General features: G+C 42.6%; 1 protein-coding gene across 2 annotated transcripts in view; it reads left to right on the top strand.

The window, feature by feature from the left end:
• The window catches only part of gpc6a (glypican 6a), a 153034-nt gene that overhangs the window by 53301 nt on the left and 81933 nt on the right, over nucleotides 1–17800 (top strand). For both annotated transcript variants that reach the window (XM_012840813.2, XM_012840812.2), the window contains exon 3: nucleotides 3452–3843. In XM_012840813.2, the coding sequence (XP_012696267.1) occupies nucleotides 3452–3843 (392 nt within the window). The remainder of the gene's footprint in view (nucleotides 1–3451; nucleotides 3844–17800) is intronic.

Below are 17800 nucleotides of genomic sequence, written 5' to 3'. Positions count from 1 at the left end.
CAAACACACACACACAAACACACCGGATGGAGATCAGGCCCCACGTCACAGCAGCCTCCACACAGGTTTACAGCCTCTGTGGCGGATGGTGGCGGGCAGTGGTGGTGGAGGTGGCGGAGGCAGCGGAGGAGTCGGCCGCAGGACGTTTATAGAGTCATTAGGAGGAGGAGTGGAACAGTTAGGAGGAGAACAGTGCCATGGGAACGCTTGTGGTTTGCGTTTATGGACGAGGCTGTTGTTTCGCTCATAATGAATAACGCTCTGAGTATTGACAGTTGACACTCGGTTTGAAGTGGATGGAAGTTAGACAGGAACCCACCAGCGAAACAGTGTCTCATTGGTTGATCGTCACTGCAAAGACAGGGGGCCTGGGAAAGAAATGCACATCCATTCAGTCGATGCTGTTACAAAAGGATAATTGTTTTAACACCGGCATTTATCTGGCGAGCAGTGCGCTGAATGATATTGTGACGGCCATATTTCCCACCAACCACACTGATGCATCTGGACCTAATGGGGCTTCACATTGCATATGAGTGAAGAGGAACAATGTTTCGCAATTACACAGGCTGGCATACTCACTTTGCAGTATCATCACACACATTCCTCCTCAGCCGCAAAGCCTCTGATTATAACTTTGACCAGACCTGCGAGATAAAAAGGGGTGATTTGATTACTTGTGACATGTAGGTAATGGCCTTTCAAATTATTTCCCCGCACTCAATTAGCCTATGCAGAGCTCAATTAATTACTGCAGCTGAGGATATCCACCCCGGCCCACATTGTCAAGCACGCCCTCAGTCTTTTGCAATTTCCATGTGCTGACCCATGGTGTTCACTGGTGAAAAGTCACAACCACTTTAGCAAATGATGGATTTGCCTCTATGCCTTGAGCGGATTCATTTTGGGGCTATTTTGGTTTCGCTTTTTGAAGCTGAAGAGTCGACGCATATCCAGGCCCTTATTCTCAACCTGAGATTTGTGTGTTTTAGCTTCACAGTGAAGTCGCTGTGTTTTCTGATCTTGTTCTATGGAATCATTTGATGTGTCATGGGTAATGGGCTAAATAGCTGGGAAAGACATTACTGTGTGTGTGTGTGAGCCATCAGCCCGTTTCTGAGTGCTAGGGTGACTGTACCAATAGCCCTGCAGCTGATTCCCCTACAGTTGAAGTACTTCACACACAGAGAATCCTGCAGGATGACTGTGTCCTAACCAGCCATCCAAAAAGGAGTACATCAATATGCATATCCCAGGTGCAGGACGAGGTAAAATGACTATTTTTTGAATGCCAACTAGCCAGAGCTTGTCAGAGCTTTTAGGAAGTACAAGAAGGAAATGGTGGGTCAGTTGAGAGCTTTGAAAATGGAGTGAGTGGGGACTGGGTTGTTCTTAATGAGAAGCCTTGATATACCCGTGAAGATTAGAGTCACTGCTTCAGAGAGGAGTGGTCCTGTTTCACAGAGGACAGAGGACAGTGACACAGACTCCCAGAGAGAGAGAGAGAGAGAGAGAGAGAGAAAGGGGGAGAGAAAAAAAGAAAGAAAGAGAGAGAGAGAGAGGGAGGAAGAGAGAGAGAGTAACCCCTTGTACTAATGTAATGTCGGAGGTATTGCTCTCCACTAATGAGCACTTACAAAGGCATCTGAAGATTAATACAACCCATTTGATATTGCCTTGATAAGTGCCTGAGAGGCAGCTTTTTGTGAAATGATAGCTGGAAAAAGGAACCTGCACAGAGCAATTACTCAAATGGCTTGTTTTCCCCCCCACTATCAGATCCACCTTGAAGGAGAAGGTTTCTTTCCCAAATTAAAGGACAAACTTGGGCTTAAGTCGACTGTGTAATAGCCTTCAGCAAGTAAAAATGCAAAAGATAATGTGTACGAATTAACTTTGTTTTTCCTGTGAAACACTATCACACTAAATCACGTCATTGTGAAATGAAAATTCCGCTCAGGCCATGGTACACCTGTTGTCTTCCTTTCCTTCAGGCGCTTGCCACTTAAGAGACCTCCGTTAGACTTCTGTTTTTCCTTTCGTTGTTGTATGACTAGTCTGGTGAGCTTTTTCTGTGCAAAATAAAAGAGGAACTTCCTGCATTCATGTCTCCATGAAGCTCATGTCCCCCCCCCCCCCCCCCCCTCATCTCTGCTCTTCGGGTGACAGCGAGTATAACTAACAAATTGTCAAGGGGAAAGGGAGGGGAAAAAAAGGAGGATAAAAAAAAAAAGCTTTTGTTGTTGAGTTCAAATGTTGGGTGATGCTGTGGCCTTCTCAGAAGCACTTAGTGGCTGATTACTGTGAGGCGTGTAAACAAAGTGAAGTGCTGTCATCAGCACACAGTCACACATGCAGCAGTTATCAGATGAGTATTGTGTGTTTGTGTGTGTGTGTGTGTGTGTGTTTGTGTGTGTGTGTGTGTGCTTGTTTGTGTATGACACACAAGGTCGTATTTGTATGAAAACAAAGAAGATGAGGAACATTTTGAGAGCAAATTATATATTGCTTGTTATAACTCCGGTGACGTTAGATGATGCATTTCTTTATTTTTTCCAATCACGTTGTTATTTAAGGCCCATTATTGGACTGACTGGAGAAAAACACAGTTGAGGGCAACAGCCATTTTAATGGTGTCAAAAAATCTGAAACCTTGTTTTATTTTGCCCAGGACCAAGAAACGCTTTGCATTAATATTTAATGACGGTGACGGTTGTGGACCATTATTTAGATTATTTTCAATTATTCATGGCCTTTGGAAGGACGTCCCACGCGTAATGGTCTCTCCCTCCCTCTGCCGTGTCTGGGATATGCATATTTTCGCAGTGTGTGTTTGTTTCAGGTGCATAAAGAGCAGCTAGGGCTAAGGTCATTTTCAAGTGCCGACGCGCGCAGAGGTTGAAGCCACACTGTCTTTCTTTCTGAAGTGCCTCGTTTGAAATGTGGTGAGTAACGCTGGCGCTCAGGGGTGTAAAGTTACCCAACCCCGGGGGCAGAAACACTTGGACGGTGAAATCCAGAGGATAAGAGACGAGAGACAGCAAGTGTCTGCCTGGCCAGACGGTCACAGCAGTGACCTTACATAAATCTTAACTCTCATCATTTAAGTTTAGACGCAGACCTCTAATTCGAATGCCATATGGCAGGGCTGGTTGGAAGTCCTTCTGCACCTCTCGTTGTTGCCACACAGAATATGATATCTGGACCAGGCTGGAGTGAGGGAAGGAAAATGTGTCATGGCGTGCAGTGCACTGCAGTTTTGAGTAAAAGCAGATTGTAGTTACGCTATTAGTTTTGTGCTTTGGATTTAATGTTTCAGGTTTTCAAATAATGACAGAGGTGCAATTAAAGGGTGGAAAAGCACAAGTGCATCTGGCAGCATGTTGACACTCTCACATATCCCTCCATCTGACATCTCCTCATACCTCTCTCTCTCTCTCTGTGTTTTCAGAATTCTTCCTGGAGTTGCTGGATAACTCACAGAGGTCACTGAACGACATGTTCGTGCGGACATACGGCAAACTGTACACGCAGAACTCGGAGGTCTTCCAGGACCTGTTCACGGAGCTGAAGCGCTACTACACGGGCGGCAATGTCAACCTGCAGGAGATGCTCAACGACTTCTGGTCGCGGCTGCTCGAGCGCATGTTCCAGCTGCTCAACTCGCAGTACACCTTCACCGACGACTACCTGGAGTGCATCAGCAAGTACACCGACCAGCTCAAGCCCTTCGGCGACGTGCCTCGGAAGCTCAAGGCCCAGGTCACGAGGGCCTTCATTGCAGCCCGGACGTTTGTTCAGGGGCTCATGGTTGGTCGAGAGGTGGCAAACAGAGTGGCGAAGGTAAGTTGGAAGTAAACATGTTTTGAAAAGATTACCATTTTCAGTGTAACAATAAACAACATGAATTTGAAAATGATAACAAAACGAGTTGCCCATACAAGCAGACCTTAGCTGAGATTAGGTGTTTCAATACCTATAGCTAAGATTCTTCAAATGAGGTTGCGTTGAAATGAAATACAAATGATACTCATGAATGATAAAAAACCTACAGAGAACAAGAGTGCTACTAATGAACATATCGCAGTCATTCTCAAGTCAACATCATTCATCTCTTTGCTAGTCTGGTCTTTTGTCTGCCTGAGGCGTAGACCACCTGATGGTTTGGGCTTCATCCTGGCACTCCGCACGCTTTGATATTCTAATGGCTTGTGGATGCTATGTTATGAATATGTTTTACCTCTAGCACTCAGGTGACAGAGTGCAATGTGTGTATCTTCATTTCACGGGATTTGATCTTTAGTTTCGGTGTCAAAGTGTTCCCTTTGATCTGTGTGCCAGTGCGCTACCAATGAACAACATGATTAACACCCACAGATAGTAGATCATTTTGAAAGAAAATCAGTACCTGACATATATTAGCTATACTTTCAGGTACAAGGCCTTATATGACACATATGTATATATGATCCTAGGGGTGGGCGATATGAGCTAAAATTCATATCACGATATTTTCCACTGTCCAGACGATATCGATATGATATCACGATATATGAGGAAAAAAATCTGAATCACATTATAATAGCCCTTCTTAGCTAAATGACATTAGTTAAGGCAAAATATGTCATCATGAAAAGTAAAAATCTATCCATAGAATAGGTGTAGAACCTATTTAGTCTTGCTGATCTGACATAAACCCGCATAGCAGTGAAAAAGCACTGAGGAGGCAAACAGTACCTCTGTCTCAATGAAGGGGCCGTGCGCGAGAGCCTGAAACTGGACTTTCAATTGAAACGTGAAATGTTAAATAATGGGAGACCAATGCCGGAGCTAAAAGGTATGCTTCAAACGACAGGACAGAAGATAACTCGATCGAATACTCACATTCAAAGCCAAATTGCTTTTGAAAAATGTTGGAACCTCAAGAATAGATTTGGCTTAGGACGAAGAGCGGACACTAAATATTAGCATGAGCAATATTCGCTAACATTACATTGATATCAGAGTGAGCCCTTTGTCGATTTCCCATTACTTCTCTTAGGATTGTTTATATTTATGTGAAGCCATTTAACATCACACAAGTGGTTGTAATCACTTTGAACCCAAGACTGCTTTTTAATGCTGAGCTGATTTTGAGAAATTAAACTTTGCAGCTAAAGTTGTGTTTCCTGGTTATGGTTGTCGAATTGCTGTGCTAGCTAAGGTGTCGCTACACGATGGTAGTCCTTTGGGGAATAGTAGTCCCTCACATTGCGCATGCGTCATTTTGCGACACGACTGCTGTCGACAGCGAAGCCGCGCGCGCATGCGTTACAACGACAGATCCGTTTTCAATCATGGAGAAAAGCGACGAAAGCCAGTTTTTTGAAAACATGACCATTTATTTAAAAACAAAGAAGATGTCACAGTGGACAAAACAGATGAGGTGGAGGATCAAAAAGTCTCTCCCCAGTTTCGTTTCATATGTTGACGTAGAGCCTTATGCTGTTAGCCGTTTACAACATAATTAAATATAACATTAAATATACCCACATTATGCGTTAAGACAAGCCCCATATGTTGACGTTTAAACCGTTTACAACATTATTAAATATTACGTTAAATAAACCTACATTATGCGTTAAGACAAGCCAGATATGTTGATGTTGATGTTGAGCCTTATGCCGTAAACCGTTTGTGTCTGAGCATGCGCAATGTGAGGGACTACTATCCCCCAAAGGACTACCATCGTGTAGCGACATAAGGACACTTTTAATAACCTTAGCATAAACGATTTAAATGGAAGAGTTACATTTGCATGAAATGATAGCTAGTTATCTAGCTGATGTTATAGTCTCCTCGATTTAATCATAAAATTATTATGGGAAAAGGTAGAAACCCACAGGGTGCCTGTGCAACTTCGTATGGAAGAGTTCATATTCACACATTACCACGAGTTCATCACAAGCTAGCAGCTGCCAACTGTATGTACCTTACCTATGTGGGTTAAGAATCATGATATGAAATATGATCAACAACCAGTAGACAATGTGCAAGCTGCCAATTGAATGGTGATTTAGCAGGTTGCTGGTGCTTACACCTTTGGCTAAAACAACCTGGCGACACAACTGTCTATTATTCTTATTTGGTCGAGGTCGGAGATTTTGAAACTTGTTTGTTGCTAGCACTAATGCACGCAACAAATGCATGCGCCGTCTGCTCATAAAAATAGGTCAACATATTAACATACATTGTTTTTTTCGTAAGAACCAAGAAAGGTTAGATTAAAATAAAAAAAAGATGTAGCTACTTAGTACTATCACAGTTGAAATTTGGAACAAAACAATATGAATGCCAAATTAGAATTTATGAATTATGAATTATGAATAAATCGCGGTATCCACGGTATTGCAAAATCCATATCATGGCGTGGCACAATACCGGTTTTTACTATCAAACCGGTATATCGCCCACTCCTATATGATCCATCCCTATGCATCCTTGTATACACTATATTCCCATTATCTGGGAATGAGGGAATCATTTCCTATTAAGTACCTATCATTTTCAGTTTCATGCTTTCATCTACTTGACTAGACAATTAAATCATCAAATGTATTTGATGTTTATTGACTATGTGGTGCTACACCTCCAGGATCAATATCATCCTTTTTAATCTTCTGTTTTGCGCGCTGTTGTACACAAACATGTTATACCCAGTCACAGTGCAGAAATACACTAGGCTGTCTGGATGTCAGACGTCTACCCCAACAAAGAAAGTGAAACGTCTCCAAATTGATCGTTCATTGGACATCCCATAGTATTTTAGGAATCCTCAAGCAACACTGATTTATGGACGTATGTACATTGGCTTCTCCATTTTTAGGATTTTGGCTAATATGGTCTTAATATTTTCATGGCTTTCAACCACAGCCTCTAAATTAGATTTTTATGTGGCAGCCTATGTGCCTCTTAATGTTGAGGAATAGAGTGAGTTAGAGAGAAAGAAAAAGGTAGTTTGTAAGAGGCTGAGAGTGGGAGAGTGACCAAAAGAGAGAAAGAGAAAGAGAGAGCGTGACATGGGGAGGTGGGGAAGGGGAAGGGGGGGCGGGGGGTGGAGAGGGAGCAAAGCCTGATAAAAATTGCCACGCAAAGTGACCATGATGGAATGTCTTTTTACGGCCCCTTGTTGGCTTAATGCTTTCCATCACACAGAGGAGAATCCAAGGGCGTGGCTTGTGGCAGCCCACGGCTGGGTTTTAACACAAGGCTTTTAATCAAACCTGTGTTTTAGGCCTGACACCTCCAGCCGGGACGTGACCTTTTCTGTGTAGTTTATTAGTGCGTTGGCAGGTTGGCAGTGATAGAACAAACTGCGGCCGTGTTGTCTTGGTGCTGCACAGGTGTTCGCAGGGCACGGAATGGAGAATTTGTGGCGAATATCTTCCATCAGAACGAAACAGTTGCTGCCTTTTACAGAGTTCTTCACCCAAGTGTGTTTCTCCTCACACCTCCTAAATAGCTTAAGTTGGATAGCGTATCTGCTAAAGCTGCTAAATGGAATGGCATCAAATAAATCAGTCAGTGTGGTTTTCTGGTTTATATTTGTCATTTTATACTGAGGCGGTTTGTCATTTTCATTTTACTGATGCTGAGAGGCATTGATAAGATATACTGCATGGTTTATTTCCTTCTGAATGAATTTGTGTGAAAACACATTGCTCTGATAAATGTCTTTTCTCTTTAAAGTTTTGCATTGTCATAGCCTAATTAGAGACAGACTTGGCAGGGCAAATAAATCCCTGCAGGTGTTATTGAATGTGATCTGTACGCCTCTCCGTTATGCAGCGATGCAAAGCTGAATATAAATCCTGACACATTCTGTTGTCTTGGTGCCATGGTTTACATCAATGACCAGATCCACTAAAACCTTTTTTTTCACTACTGAATTCCTCTTTTGATGTTACAAAGGGAGTTTTTATGATTTACTAGACTATCGCCAGGGACCTTAAGTGCTTCGGGTGAGACAAAAGGGGCTGTTTCCTACTTTTGGGGGACTTTGATGCATGGTTCCTTCTGCTCAGGAGTGCTACTGTAGGAACAGACGTAGTGGTAAAAGGAAGACAAATGTAAGGTTTCACCAATGAATTCAGTTTAATGGATGTCACAGAAACTATATGACCACTCAACCCTCATAGGACTAGCTTCTCATACATTGTATGCATTTTACCCATTCTATATTGTATATCCAATGTTTTTGAGGTAGTGATGGGGTCAGATGCATAGGGAATAATAATACAAATAATAATAATCATACAATCCTAACAATGATACATCAATTTATGTAGCCTAATCCTAAAAATGTTCCCCTTTGGCTTTCTTACTATTCAACATGCCATTCCATTTAAACAATAACAAGAGGGAAAGATGAACATATTAAATATATTGTCTCTTGTACAGCTTGTAATATTACATAACACAGATGTCTTGTTAGCAGTATTCACATGAAACGATGCCCCAGACCTTCAGCTATGAGGTAATTTATTAACTGGACGAAAGAAAACATGACTTCTGTCTACATTCATGCTTCAGTTTAACAACTAACACATGTCTTATGTGGCACATTGAGAGCATTGAATCCAGTAACCAAGAGTCTAAATCTATATATGAGCCACCTTATCCAACCTTAATAGCCCCTATATAAAGAAGACAGTTCAGTCTGCCGTCGCAAAACACATGCTGTCAAAGTAGGTGTGAACCCGGCAGCTGTGCGGCTTTTTCCAAAGATATTAGCGACTTATCACCCCCCGTGCACTTTTCAGATGTTGCAGGTGTTGGGTTGTGCAACATTCTCAGTCACTCACTTTTTCCATGGTCTGCCATTGTGCTCCATGCCCACACAATTACCTACAGGCCAAGGGAGACAGGCGTGTGCGAAGTGTACATATTGCCGCCGTCACCCTCCAATTAAGCACGGTATGCCTGAGGTGATTCCCAGGTTCCTTCGTAGCGGATAGCCCACTAAATCGACCATGCAGTGAAGCACAATCTGTCATAAAACACAGTGGGTTTACTGTCTCTCTTAGTACATTTGGCCTTAAACTGACACCGTAACGTCGACTTATACGCCGTCTTCAGTTTCTTTTGGTAATAGGTGATATAAAAATCAGCCATTTCAAAATGGTTTCTGTACACAGCAGTTTGCCAAAAGTGTCTAAGCACTAGGATAGTTAAAAACAAAGCATTTTAAATCATTATTTGCTGCCAGTTTGAGATTGGCCTGATTAATTGTTGTTTTATAATAATTGACCTAGATCAGATCTGTGACTCCATAAAGCCTCAGTCATGAAATGATGCCTGGTAGGAAGCGCTAGGAGCTGCGAGAATCAGGAAGAATTCATTTGACAGGACAAATCCTCCTCGCCCTCAAATCCACCCCCACCAGCTCAGTAAAACCCATGAGTAACATGCAAGATTTAGCACCACCCAGCTAGTAGGCTCATGCTGAGCAAAACAGTGTTGCAGGCCAGAGTACTCTTGCAACATGGTGTTTATAGTCTGGTAACATGTACATTACAGTTTCATCTTGGAGCATTTTATGTTCTTTAAATGCTTTATTTTTACAGTATTTCAGTATTTTTACATTTGTGACATTAGCAGTACTGCATCTGTGTAACTTGAAAGATGATTTCAAAAGAAACTGCTATTGTTTTGGGGATAAATGTCATGTCTGCAGTCATAACAGCACAATCTATGTGTGCGTCACACAAATGGCCCCCAGTTTGCAACTTTCTTTTTATTTCATGTATGTCAGGCGGAATGTGCTCAATTAGAGCACCGTGACAGGTTCCAAAGAGAGCAGGTCTGGATTCCATCAAACCGCTTTAATAGGCTCTAGACAGAACGTCCACACCTTTCTGTAAAACTAACCGGAGCTTGAGCACAGGCCGTGCTTAGGACGTGGGTATTTGCACAGGTGGTTGCTCCACTTGGAAGGGGTGACACAAACATGAGACCGAAAATGGCGAATCATTTAAAAGGTCGAATGAGAAAGGTCCCTGTGGGAAATGTGCTTGCATATATACACACCCATTTGCACGCTGGGCAAACCCTGTACAGGAAATGAGCTCTTACCATAGTCCACATAAAGGGGAAGCACTGCTTTTCCAAATTAACTAGGGAAACATGGTTCCATGCCTCTGCTACACGGATACATGTAACACAGCTGTGGCTCATAACAGTTTGGTAGGAATGTAAATTATCGCCATGTTTTTAGTGAAACTGCACAGGAATCGTAAAAGCTTTCACATTCACAATAATATTTATCGTGGCACATGCTGTTTGTCTAATAGGATTGTTAAAAGTTTAAATTGTTAAAAGCAGAATAGGACATGTCAGATATGTTTAAAGGAGTCTCACTAGTATAGTAACTGTGGAGATCTAGAAGAGGAAAAGAAAGATATTCATCAAAGACAAACAGATCAAATTACCTCTAAACATTGGATCGTGTTTCCAGCTCCATCTCATGAACTTTATTTTCAATGGATTAAGAAATGGAAAAGCTCTCTCACTCTGGATTACGGAGCCCATTTGGGAAGGATAACATCTCACGTCATGCACTATGTGGTAATTCAAAGGCCAGGGATTATTGTTGCAATGTGAAGTTGTACTTTTTTCACAAAAGGACCACAAAAATGCACATTTTGACTGACATTTACAGTAAAGACACCCTGAATGCCTGTTGTTGTTTTCTTTACAATACTTCTATAGCTATAGTTGTATCCTCGTATAGATTTGAACTCAGAGATGTGACCCGTGATGTCTATAGTGAATAAGACAAACTGATAGACCACAGCTTTATATGTACTGAAGTGAGGTCAGATAAGGCTCAGTGGATATGTGCATCCGTAGTTTCTCTAGATGTCATCCATACTTAAATCTCTGAACCCTGTAACTGTATACAGGAAATCTTACGTCAAGGGGAAAATGAAACACTGAAATTTGAATAAGAGCTAATGCAACACAGGAACTAGCCGCTGATCACAAAATAACCAGTGTCACTGAGACTGTGTGCTTCAGTCCGAATTTCTATTTAGTCAATGGATGTCGACGTCTTCCTGCAGAGTCTTTGAACCATAAAAAGAGTTGCTGTTATTTTGCCATTAACACTGTAATGAAATCTGATGGAGCGCAAAATAGCCACAGGAGCAGAACTGTCATGTCAGCAACAAACATGCTATCACATTCAAACCGCGGCACCTACACCAGCTAGGCAGTATAGTCCTATATAATTCATCATTTTGTAGTTGCTTTTATCCAAAGCCACTTACAGCACAGTACAGATATACATTATATATCGCCAGTATGTGTGCTCCTAAGGTATCGGACCCGTGATCATGGTGTTGTTAGCACCTTGCCCTAGCAGTGGCTCTACCGGTGTAGCAAGAGGAACACAGTGTCAGCCAAATTAGATGAGAGTGGTTATACTGTGTTCAGTGTCGATGTGTCAGAGTGACACTATTATTCTACAAAACTGAGGTGAGACATGAGAAACTTCCCAAACTCTTTCCGTCATATTGACTGATGAATTCTCAGCTAGTACTGCAGCAATGGATGGATGATGCTTTGTTAACATTTACTTTGGATTGGATGATCAATTTCACAATAGAATGCAGAAATGTGCAGCTAATAGCGACACTCTGGTGAGTATATACACACCAAATCTTTCCTCAGGTTCATTTCTTTAATATGAAATCATGTTTCCCTTAAACAAAACAAGGCAGGACATTCCAATTCACTGTAGTTAACAACCAACGTCAACCCCATTAATTAAGCCCCTCTCCCCAGCTCGTTAGCGGTATGGGTACAGCATGTCTGTCCAGCATTTCGTCGGAGCCAGAGCCTGTTCCAAAAATAGAAGGGAATAGGGGGGCACATCTTTATTTAACGAGGGGCTCGGGGGGCGAGTTGTCAGCGCCCATGTAGTGACATTACGTCCTGGGCTTTCCTGGCACCCGGGGTGGCCCTAATCCACCCCTGACATTTATGCCGGACTTGAGACCCGAGTCGGAAGGGTGTAGGTGGTAGGCCTCGGCACTTTGATTCCGTGGGGTATTTATCCTTGAGGTATTTCGGTTAATGGCACTTTGGTGGTGTCAGTGAAGAGAGAAGTGTGTGTGTGATTGTGTTTGTGTGTGTGTGCATTTGTGTGTGCATGTTTGTATGCATGTGTGTGTGTGTGTTTGCGTTTGTGTGGCTTTGTGTGTGTGTGTGTGTGCGTTTGTATGTGCATATTTGTGTTTTTGTGTATGTGAATGTGTAAGTGTTATATCTGTGTGTGTGTGAGAGAGAGAGCGTGAGAGAGAGTGTGTGTGTGTCCTTGTGTGTGTGTGTGTGAGAGAGAGAGTGTGTGTATATCCGTGTGGGTGTGTTTGTATGAGAGAGAGAGAGAGAGAGAGAGAGAGAGAGAGAGAGAGAGTGTGTGTGTCCTTGTCTGTGTGTGTGTGTGTGTGAGAGAGAGAGAGAGTGAGAGAGAGTGTGTGTGTGTCCTTGTGTGTGTGTGTGTGAGAGAGAGAGTGTGTGTATATCCGTGTGGGTGTGTGTGTGTGTGTGTGTTTGTATGAGAGAGAGAGAGAGAGAGAGTGTGTGTGTGAGAGAGAGAGTGTGTGTGTCCTTGTGTGTGTATGTGTGTGTGTGAGAGAGAGAGAGAGTGTGTGTGTGAGAGAGAGAGTGTGTTTGTATGTCTCTTTGGGTGGAGCAGGTTGCATGATCTACAGTACACTCTTCACCACCGGGGGTAGGGGAAAAGCCAGTGAGACGCAGCTCTGATGTGACACTAGCGTGGCACAGTGGCAGCTTAGTCCGGCTTTTAGCCCGGCACTTGTCATGGTAAATCAGAGCCACGGCCGCCGCGCTCCGCCAGCCTGCCAGAGGGCCGGAGGCCCGGAGAGCTTACGCCGTGTCTGTCGGTTCCGGCCCGGGGCGTGTCGCCACTGATCCAGAGGTGTCAGCTTCTGTGTGGGTCCACATTCGTCCCCTTTTTGCAGTCCGTGTCAGCTGAACAGGCCTTTTTGAGTCTATGCTAACTGACACCTCTCCTGGCGTGCCGTGATAGTCTTTCTGATCTGCTTTTCATTGAAATATGTCCCTGTGTACTCAAAAAAGCCCAGTAAGAGACTGAGGCAGAGAGATATAGAAAGAGAGAGAGAGAGAGAGAGAGAGAGAGAGAGAGAGAGAGAAAGATAGATGGAGACAGTAAGTATGAGGGATTTTCATACAGTACCTCACTGCTTTCTAAATTCGGTGCAGCAAAATCTGAAGTTTCATCATTCCTCAGATACAGTCATCTTTTGTGTAATAAACGAAAGAGCAATAGTCTGTCTTCCTAAAGATCACAGAAAGCCCAGTGAAACACAGCAGTAATGCAGCTCGTCTATGCAGAATGGGGCTAAGATTAAAACACATTTCAGGTAGAAGCAGCTAAATCTGAAAATGCATAAGCCTACCTCTGCATGACAAGTGGACCGACGTGGGGGAAAAAAACCTCTAGAGCATCGGTTCCCAAACTGGGGTACGTGTACCCCCAGGGGTACGCAAAGTGGTTCAGGGGGTACGCGGGGAGAACATTTCCGCGATAACAGAAAACGGACGGAATTCGCAGAATGTACCGTTTGAAACAGAATTGCAACTTTCAGACGGAAACATCATTTTGTGCATCAAAATCGCCCAAATTCCACTGTATTTTGTCCTGCAAGGCTGTATTTCTTTCTTATAAACACAACAACGATCGCAACGATGAACAAGCATTAATTAGAAAACAAAACCACTGAGAAAATGTCACGTCTGTGCTGAACTCCGCTCCGGCCACGCCCCCCTATTCAACACAGACCTCCGTAGCCTGTCAAATGTTTTCGCTCATCTTCCCAATCGCCTGCAAATAATGTTTTTTTAGTCTTCTGTTCTGTTGATGGCTGGCAAACAACAACCTTAGAAGGTTTGGGTCACTTGTGGCACATATTATTCACTCCTTTTAAGCCATCAATCTACCTCTGGGTGAACAAAATGAGCCGAAACGGATTAAAACGGAATTAAAGTAAAAGGTGGCTACCTTTAAAAGGCTACGCAGCTGGAGATTAAATGTCTGAAGGGGTACGGGACTGTAAAAAGTTTGGGAACCACTGCTCTAGAGTAAGGTATATTTGGTTTGGACAATTTTAGATTTAAAAATGTAATATGTTATAGTCCTTTAATTGAATGGCCTTAAATTCTATTAAATCTTATCTCCCAAAGGAGCTCCACTATATTTAGGTATTCCTTTAATTAATGTGAGGTTCTCTATTTCAGCTGTAACCTTAACATTAGGAAGTTAACTGTAATTCAGGTCAATGCAGGACACATTTGAGTTAAATGCTATAATGGCGTACTTTTAAAAATAGAATGGGCCCTGTGAGTCTGGATCAGAGTTGGAGAATGCGGAATGTCTTTGCAAATAACACACGCTGGCCTAGTTGTTAATGGGAAGTAGTTGGAAATATCAGTTTGCAGCAGACAGTTCATATTCCCATTGTTGGCAACACGGTAGGACTATTCATTAAGGGATAGGCCCCTACAAACCAAACCCGTGCCCTATACTTGTCCTTGAAAGACGTGCTGGAGCCTGAATACGCTAAGCACCGGCAGCCCAAGCGGCAATAAACTATGCCAATAGACCATGATCTGTGTCAGTAGAGCATAGCGAATGGCGGCCCGCTCTTGTCTTTATTACCCGCCTAAGTGTTCTGTTCTGTGTGTTCCCTGTAAGAAGCAGCTGCATGGAGGCTGGGAGCCAGCAGCTCGAGCCCCCTCTACTCTCCCCTCTTCGAGTGTTAACTGCAGCCAGGCCTCTGCTGGGGGGGGTTCACTACCCCCCACCCCCCACCAGGGCGCTGCTCCTGCTCGCTGGCTGATGTATTAAAGCAGCACTCAATTAGAGCAGTCAGGCTTTGATGGTGATAGCTCGCCGACTATCTCACACTGCCGCTAATGCTAGTTAGCAAGATGGGGAAATTATTAAAAAGACTGCACGTAATGATATACTGCTAGCAAAGTGAAGAAGATGAGGCTGTTTGTTAAGACGGAGAGGCCTGCTAGGGGGGAATTAAAAGATGGCAAATGTTTTTTCTCGTGGAATGTTTTTTTGGTGCTTTGTCCTTCATTAGGTATTGTATTTCAAACTTGAATGGTTCATTTGTATGGTTTGCATGAGAATATAGGACATCTGAAGTGGTACCAAATGAGGATTTGATGTAGTTCATCATAATGTTATATCTATATGTGTGCATGTAAATATTTAATATATTTGTCCACCTACAGCTACCCCTCACAGGGACTGTAATTTATTGTACACTCCTTTACCCAAAGAAAGAGCCCAGAAAAATGTATTTCATGTTTTACAATACACATTTATTTCTTGTGTATAAAGAAACGGCCTGTGTATTTTAACAGGTGGACCTGAGAAAATGTTATAGCACTGAATCAGTTTTGATTTTATAATAATTTTTCTCTCACCTTTATTCAGATGCTCTACAGTATGATAATGATACGGTTGATGACTGTTGGTCACTGCAAGTGATACATGCAGTTCAATATGACTTGAAGGTGAACATCTATATGCAGCCACTTCTTACAGGCTGTGGATTTGACTGTATTTCCAATACAGCTTTACGGACACTGACAAAGGCAATTAGATAGATATTCCCCGTAGAACAGCCCGATCAATCACAGCTGATACCAAAATCCAAAACATTTTCCACATATTTTTCTCATATTGACCATCTTAATCTCTTTAAGAGGAGTGGGTGTGTTCTAGCAATGAACTCTTCATCCTCCCGTCCAAAATATGAAAAGCCCTTTATACTCTGCTGAGTGGTTGTCCTCAGTATGCACTGGCTAGTTTTTGTCTTTTAGCCAGCCCTACAGATGGTGGACATTTCCCTGCCTCTTTCAATGTCCATTTCGTATGTTCAGTTCATCTTCTCTGATTTGATATGAGAAAGACGCGGGAGAGGATGAACAATGTCAAGCGTTGTTATGATTGCATTATATCAAAGCTGACACGTGGAGACTTCTCCTGTTGCCCGCTCTTTGAGCTCCCTCTTATTTTTTTTTATGGGGAGTCTTTGAGGCTTCCAGATTTCCCTGCCAAACAGGATTCCATTACCTGTCGGAATAGCTTTGGATTATGTTCACGCTGCCGTATGGATGTTCCTCATCTCATACCAAGGGTGTCACATTCGAGGGACGTTCAAGCGGTTATTATAGCACACACTCTTAGGTAGCTCTGTCTTGTGCCGTTTTAAGGTTTTTAACACTCCAACTACACTTAATCCTTCACACTCATTCTCAAGTGGCTTTTAGAAATGGCAAGGTAACTCCTTTTGTCCTTGTGAAGTGCCTGTTGAGGAAACAGTAGCTCAATAAAGACGCTAAGGAACATATGACATAATCAATGAATCTCCACATAGACAGCCTGCTTTTCAGAAGGTTGCAATCACACGTGATTGTTCACATGTCTATCAGAAAGGGACATAAGCATACATTACTCATAATTAGGGACGGTGTTTAGAGAGTAATACACGGGTATGATTTATTCTACTAGATGTACTAGGTGTTGTTAGCCTTAATATTACAACAGAAGTGTGTGGGCCATATAAATAGTTTCAGAGAGCAGTCTGAGATGATGTGAGTTTCAGACTGTAGTTACCCCCAGAAGATTGCATCTATTATTAACACCGAAAATATGTGAGTACTGAAGTGGAGCCCAGTGATCCAGGGGTAAATTGAGAAATATATCTGAATAATACTTATCATCTGATTTATTTATCACACACACACAAAAATGTTTTATCACACAAACACACACACACACACACACAGACATACAGTATCTGCGTACACACACACACACACACACACACACACACACACACACACACACACACACACACACACACACACACACACACACACACACACACACACACACACACACACAGACACAGACACAGACACAGACACAAAGTCAGATAGTGTTTACATATGTCATATTTGATTTGAGTAAACCCAACCCTGGTCAGTATTGGGAGGGTTGCTTTTAATATGTATTGCACTACAGATTACAGAATGCATGTCCTAAAATGTAATTTCTAACGTATTCCGTTAGAATAATCAAGGTGAGTGATGTATTGTAAATATTTATGATAATATCAGCATTTTGTTAGCTGTGGATGAAACGGTTATGTCGGTCCTTGGAGTTATAAGCCCCTCCACCAACACCAACCCCCCAACCCAAACTAGCAATGCCCAAATAAACTGTAAACTGTTATTTTCATATTTGACATAGAGCTTAAATTGTTACTCATTCCTCCATTTGGTGTCAAATAACCGATCAAGCTGTAAGCAGGATTCAACTGTTACTGTTTATGAAGGAGTGCATATATATCGACTGAATCTCATGGCTATGATGAGTTAGCTTTGAGGTGAGTCAGTGAGTCAGCCACTGCCTCAGTGTGCTTAGCCAGACTTCAATAAAGGAGCTGAAGCCGTAGTTTTGTGCAAAAGGCCAGCCTCAGGGCATGGACCGCATTTCTGCTCATTTGAAATGAATGCGGGTTGGTGATTTTTCTATACTTAAGCACTCTTTGCTCATGGTCCTTTAACATTTTGTGGTCCTTTGCTGAATTGTTTTTATTTTTATTTTTGGTGCTACTAGGCTACTAGTGTGTTTGCTTTATGTGCTGGTGTATGTGTGCATTTGGGAGTGCTGAAAGAATAGGCTTACTTC

Source organism: Clupea harengus, chromosome 21, assembly GCF_900700415.2.
Source record: "Clupea harengus chromosome 21, Ch_v2.0.2, whole genome shotgun sequence".
NCBI classification, from domain to species: domain Eukaryota; kingdom Metazoa; phylum Chordata; class Actinopteri; order Clupeiformes; family Clupeidae; genus Clupea; species Clupea harengus.
The sequence above is the reverse complement of the archived record's forward strand: the minus strand, read 5'-3'. Positions and strand labels throughout refer to the sequence as shown.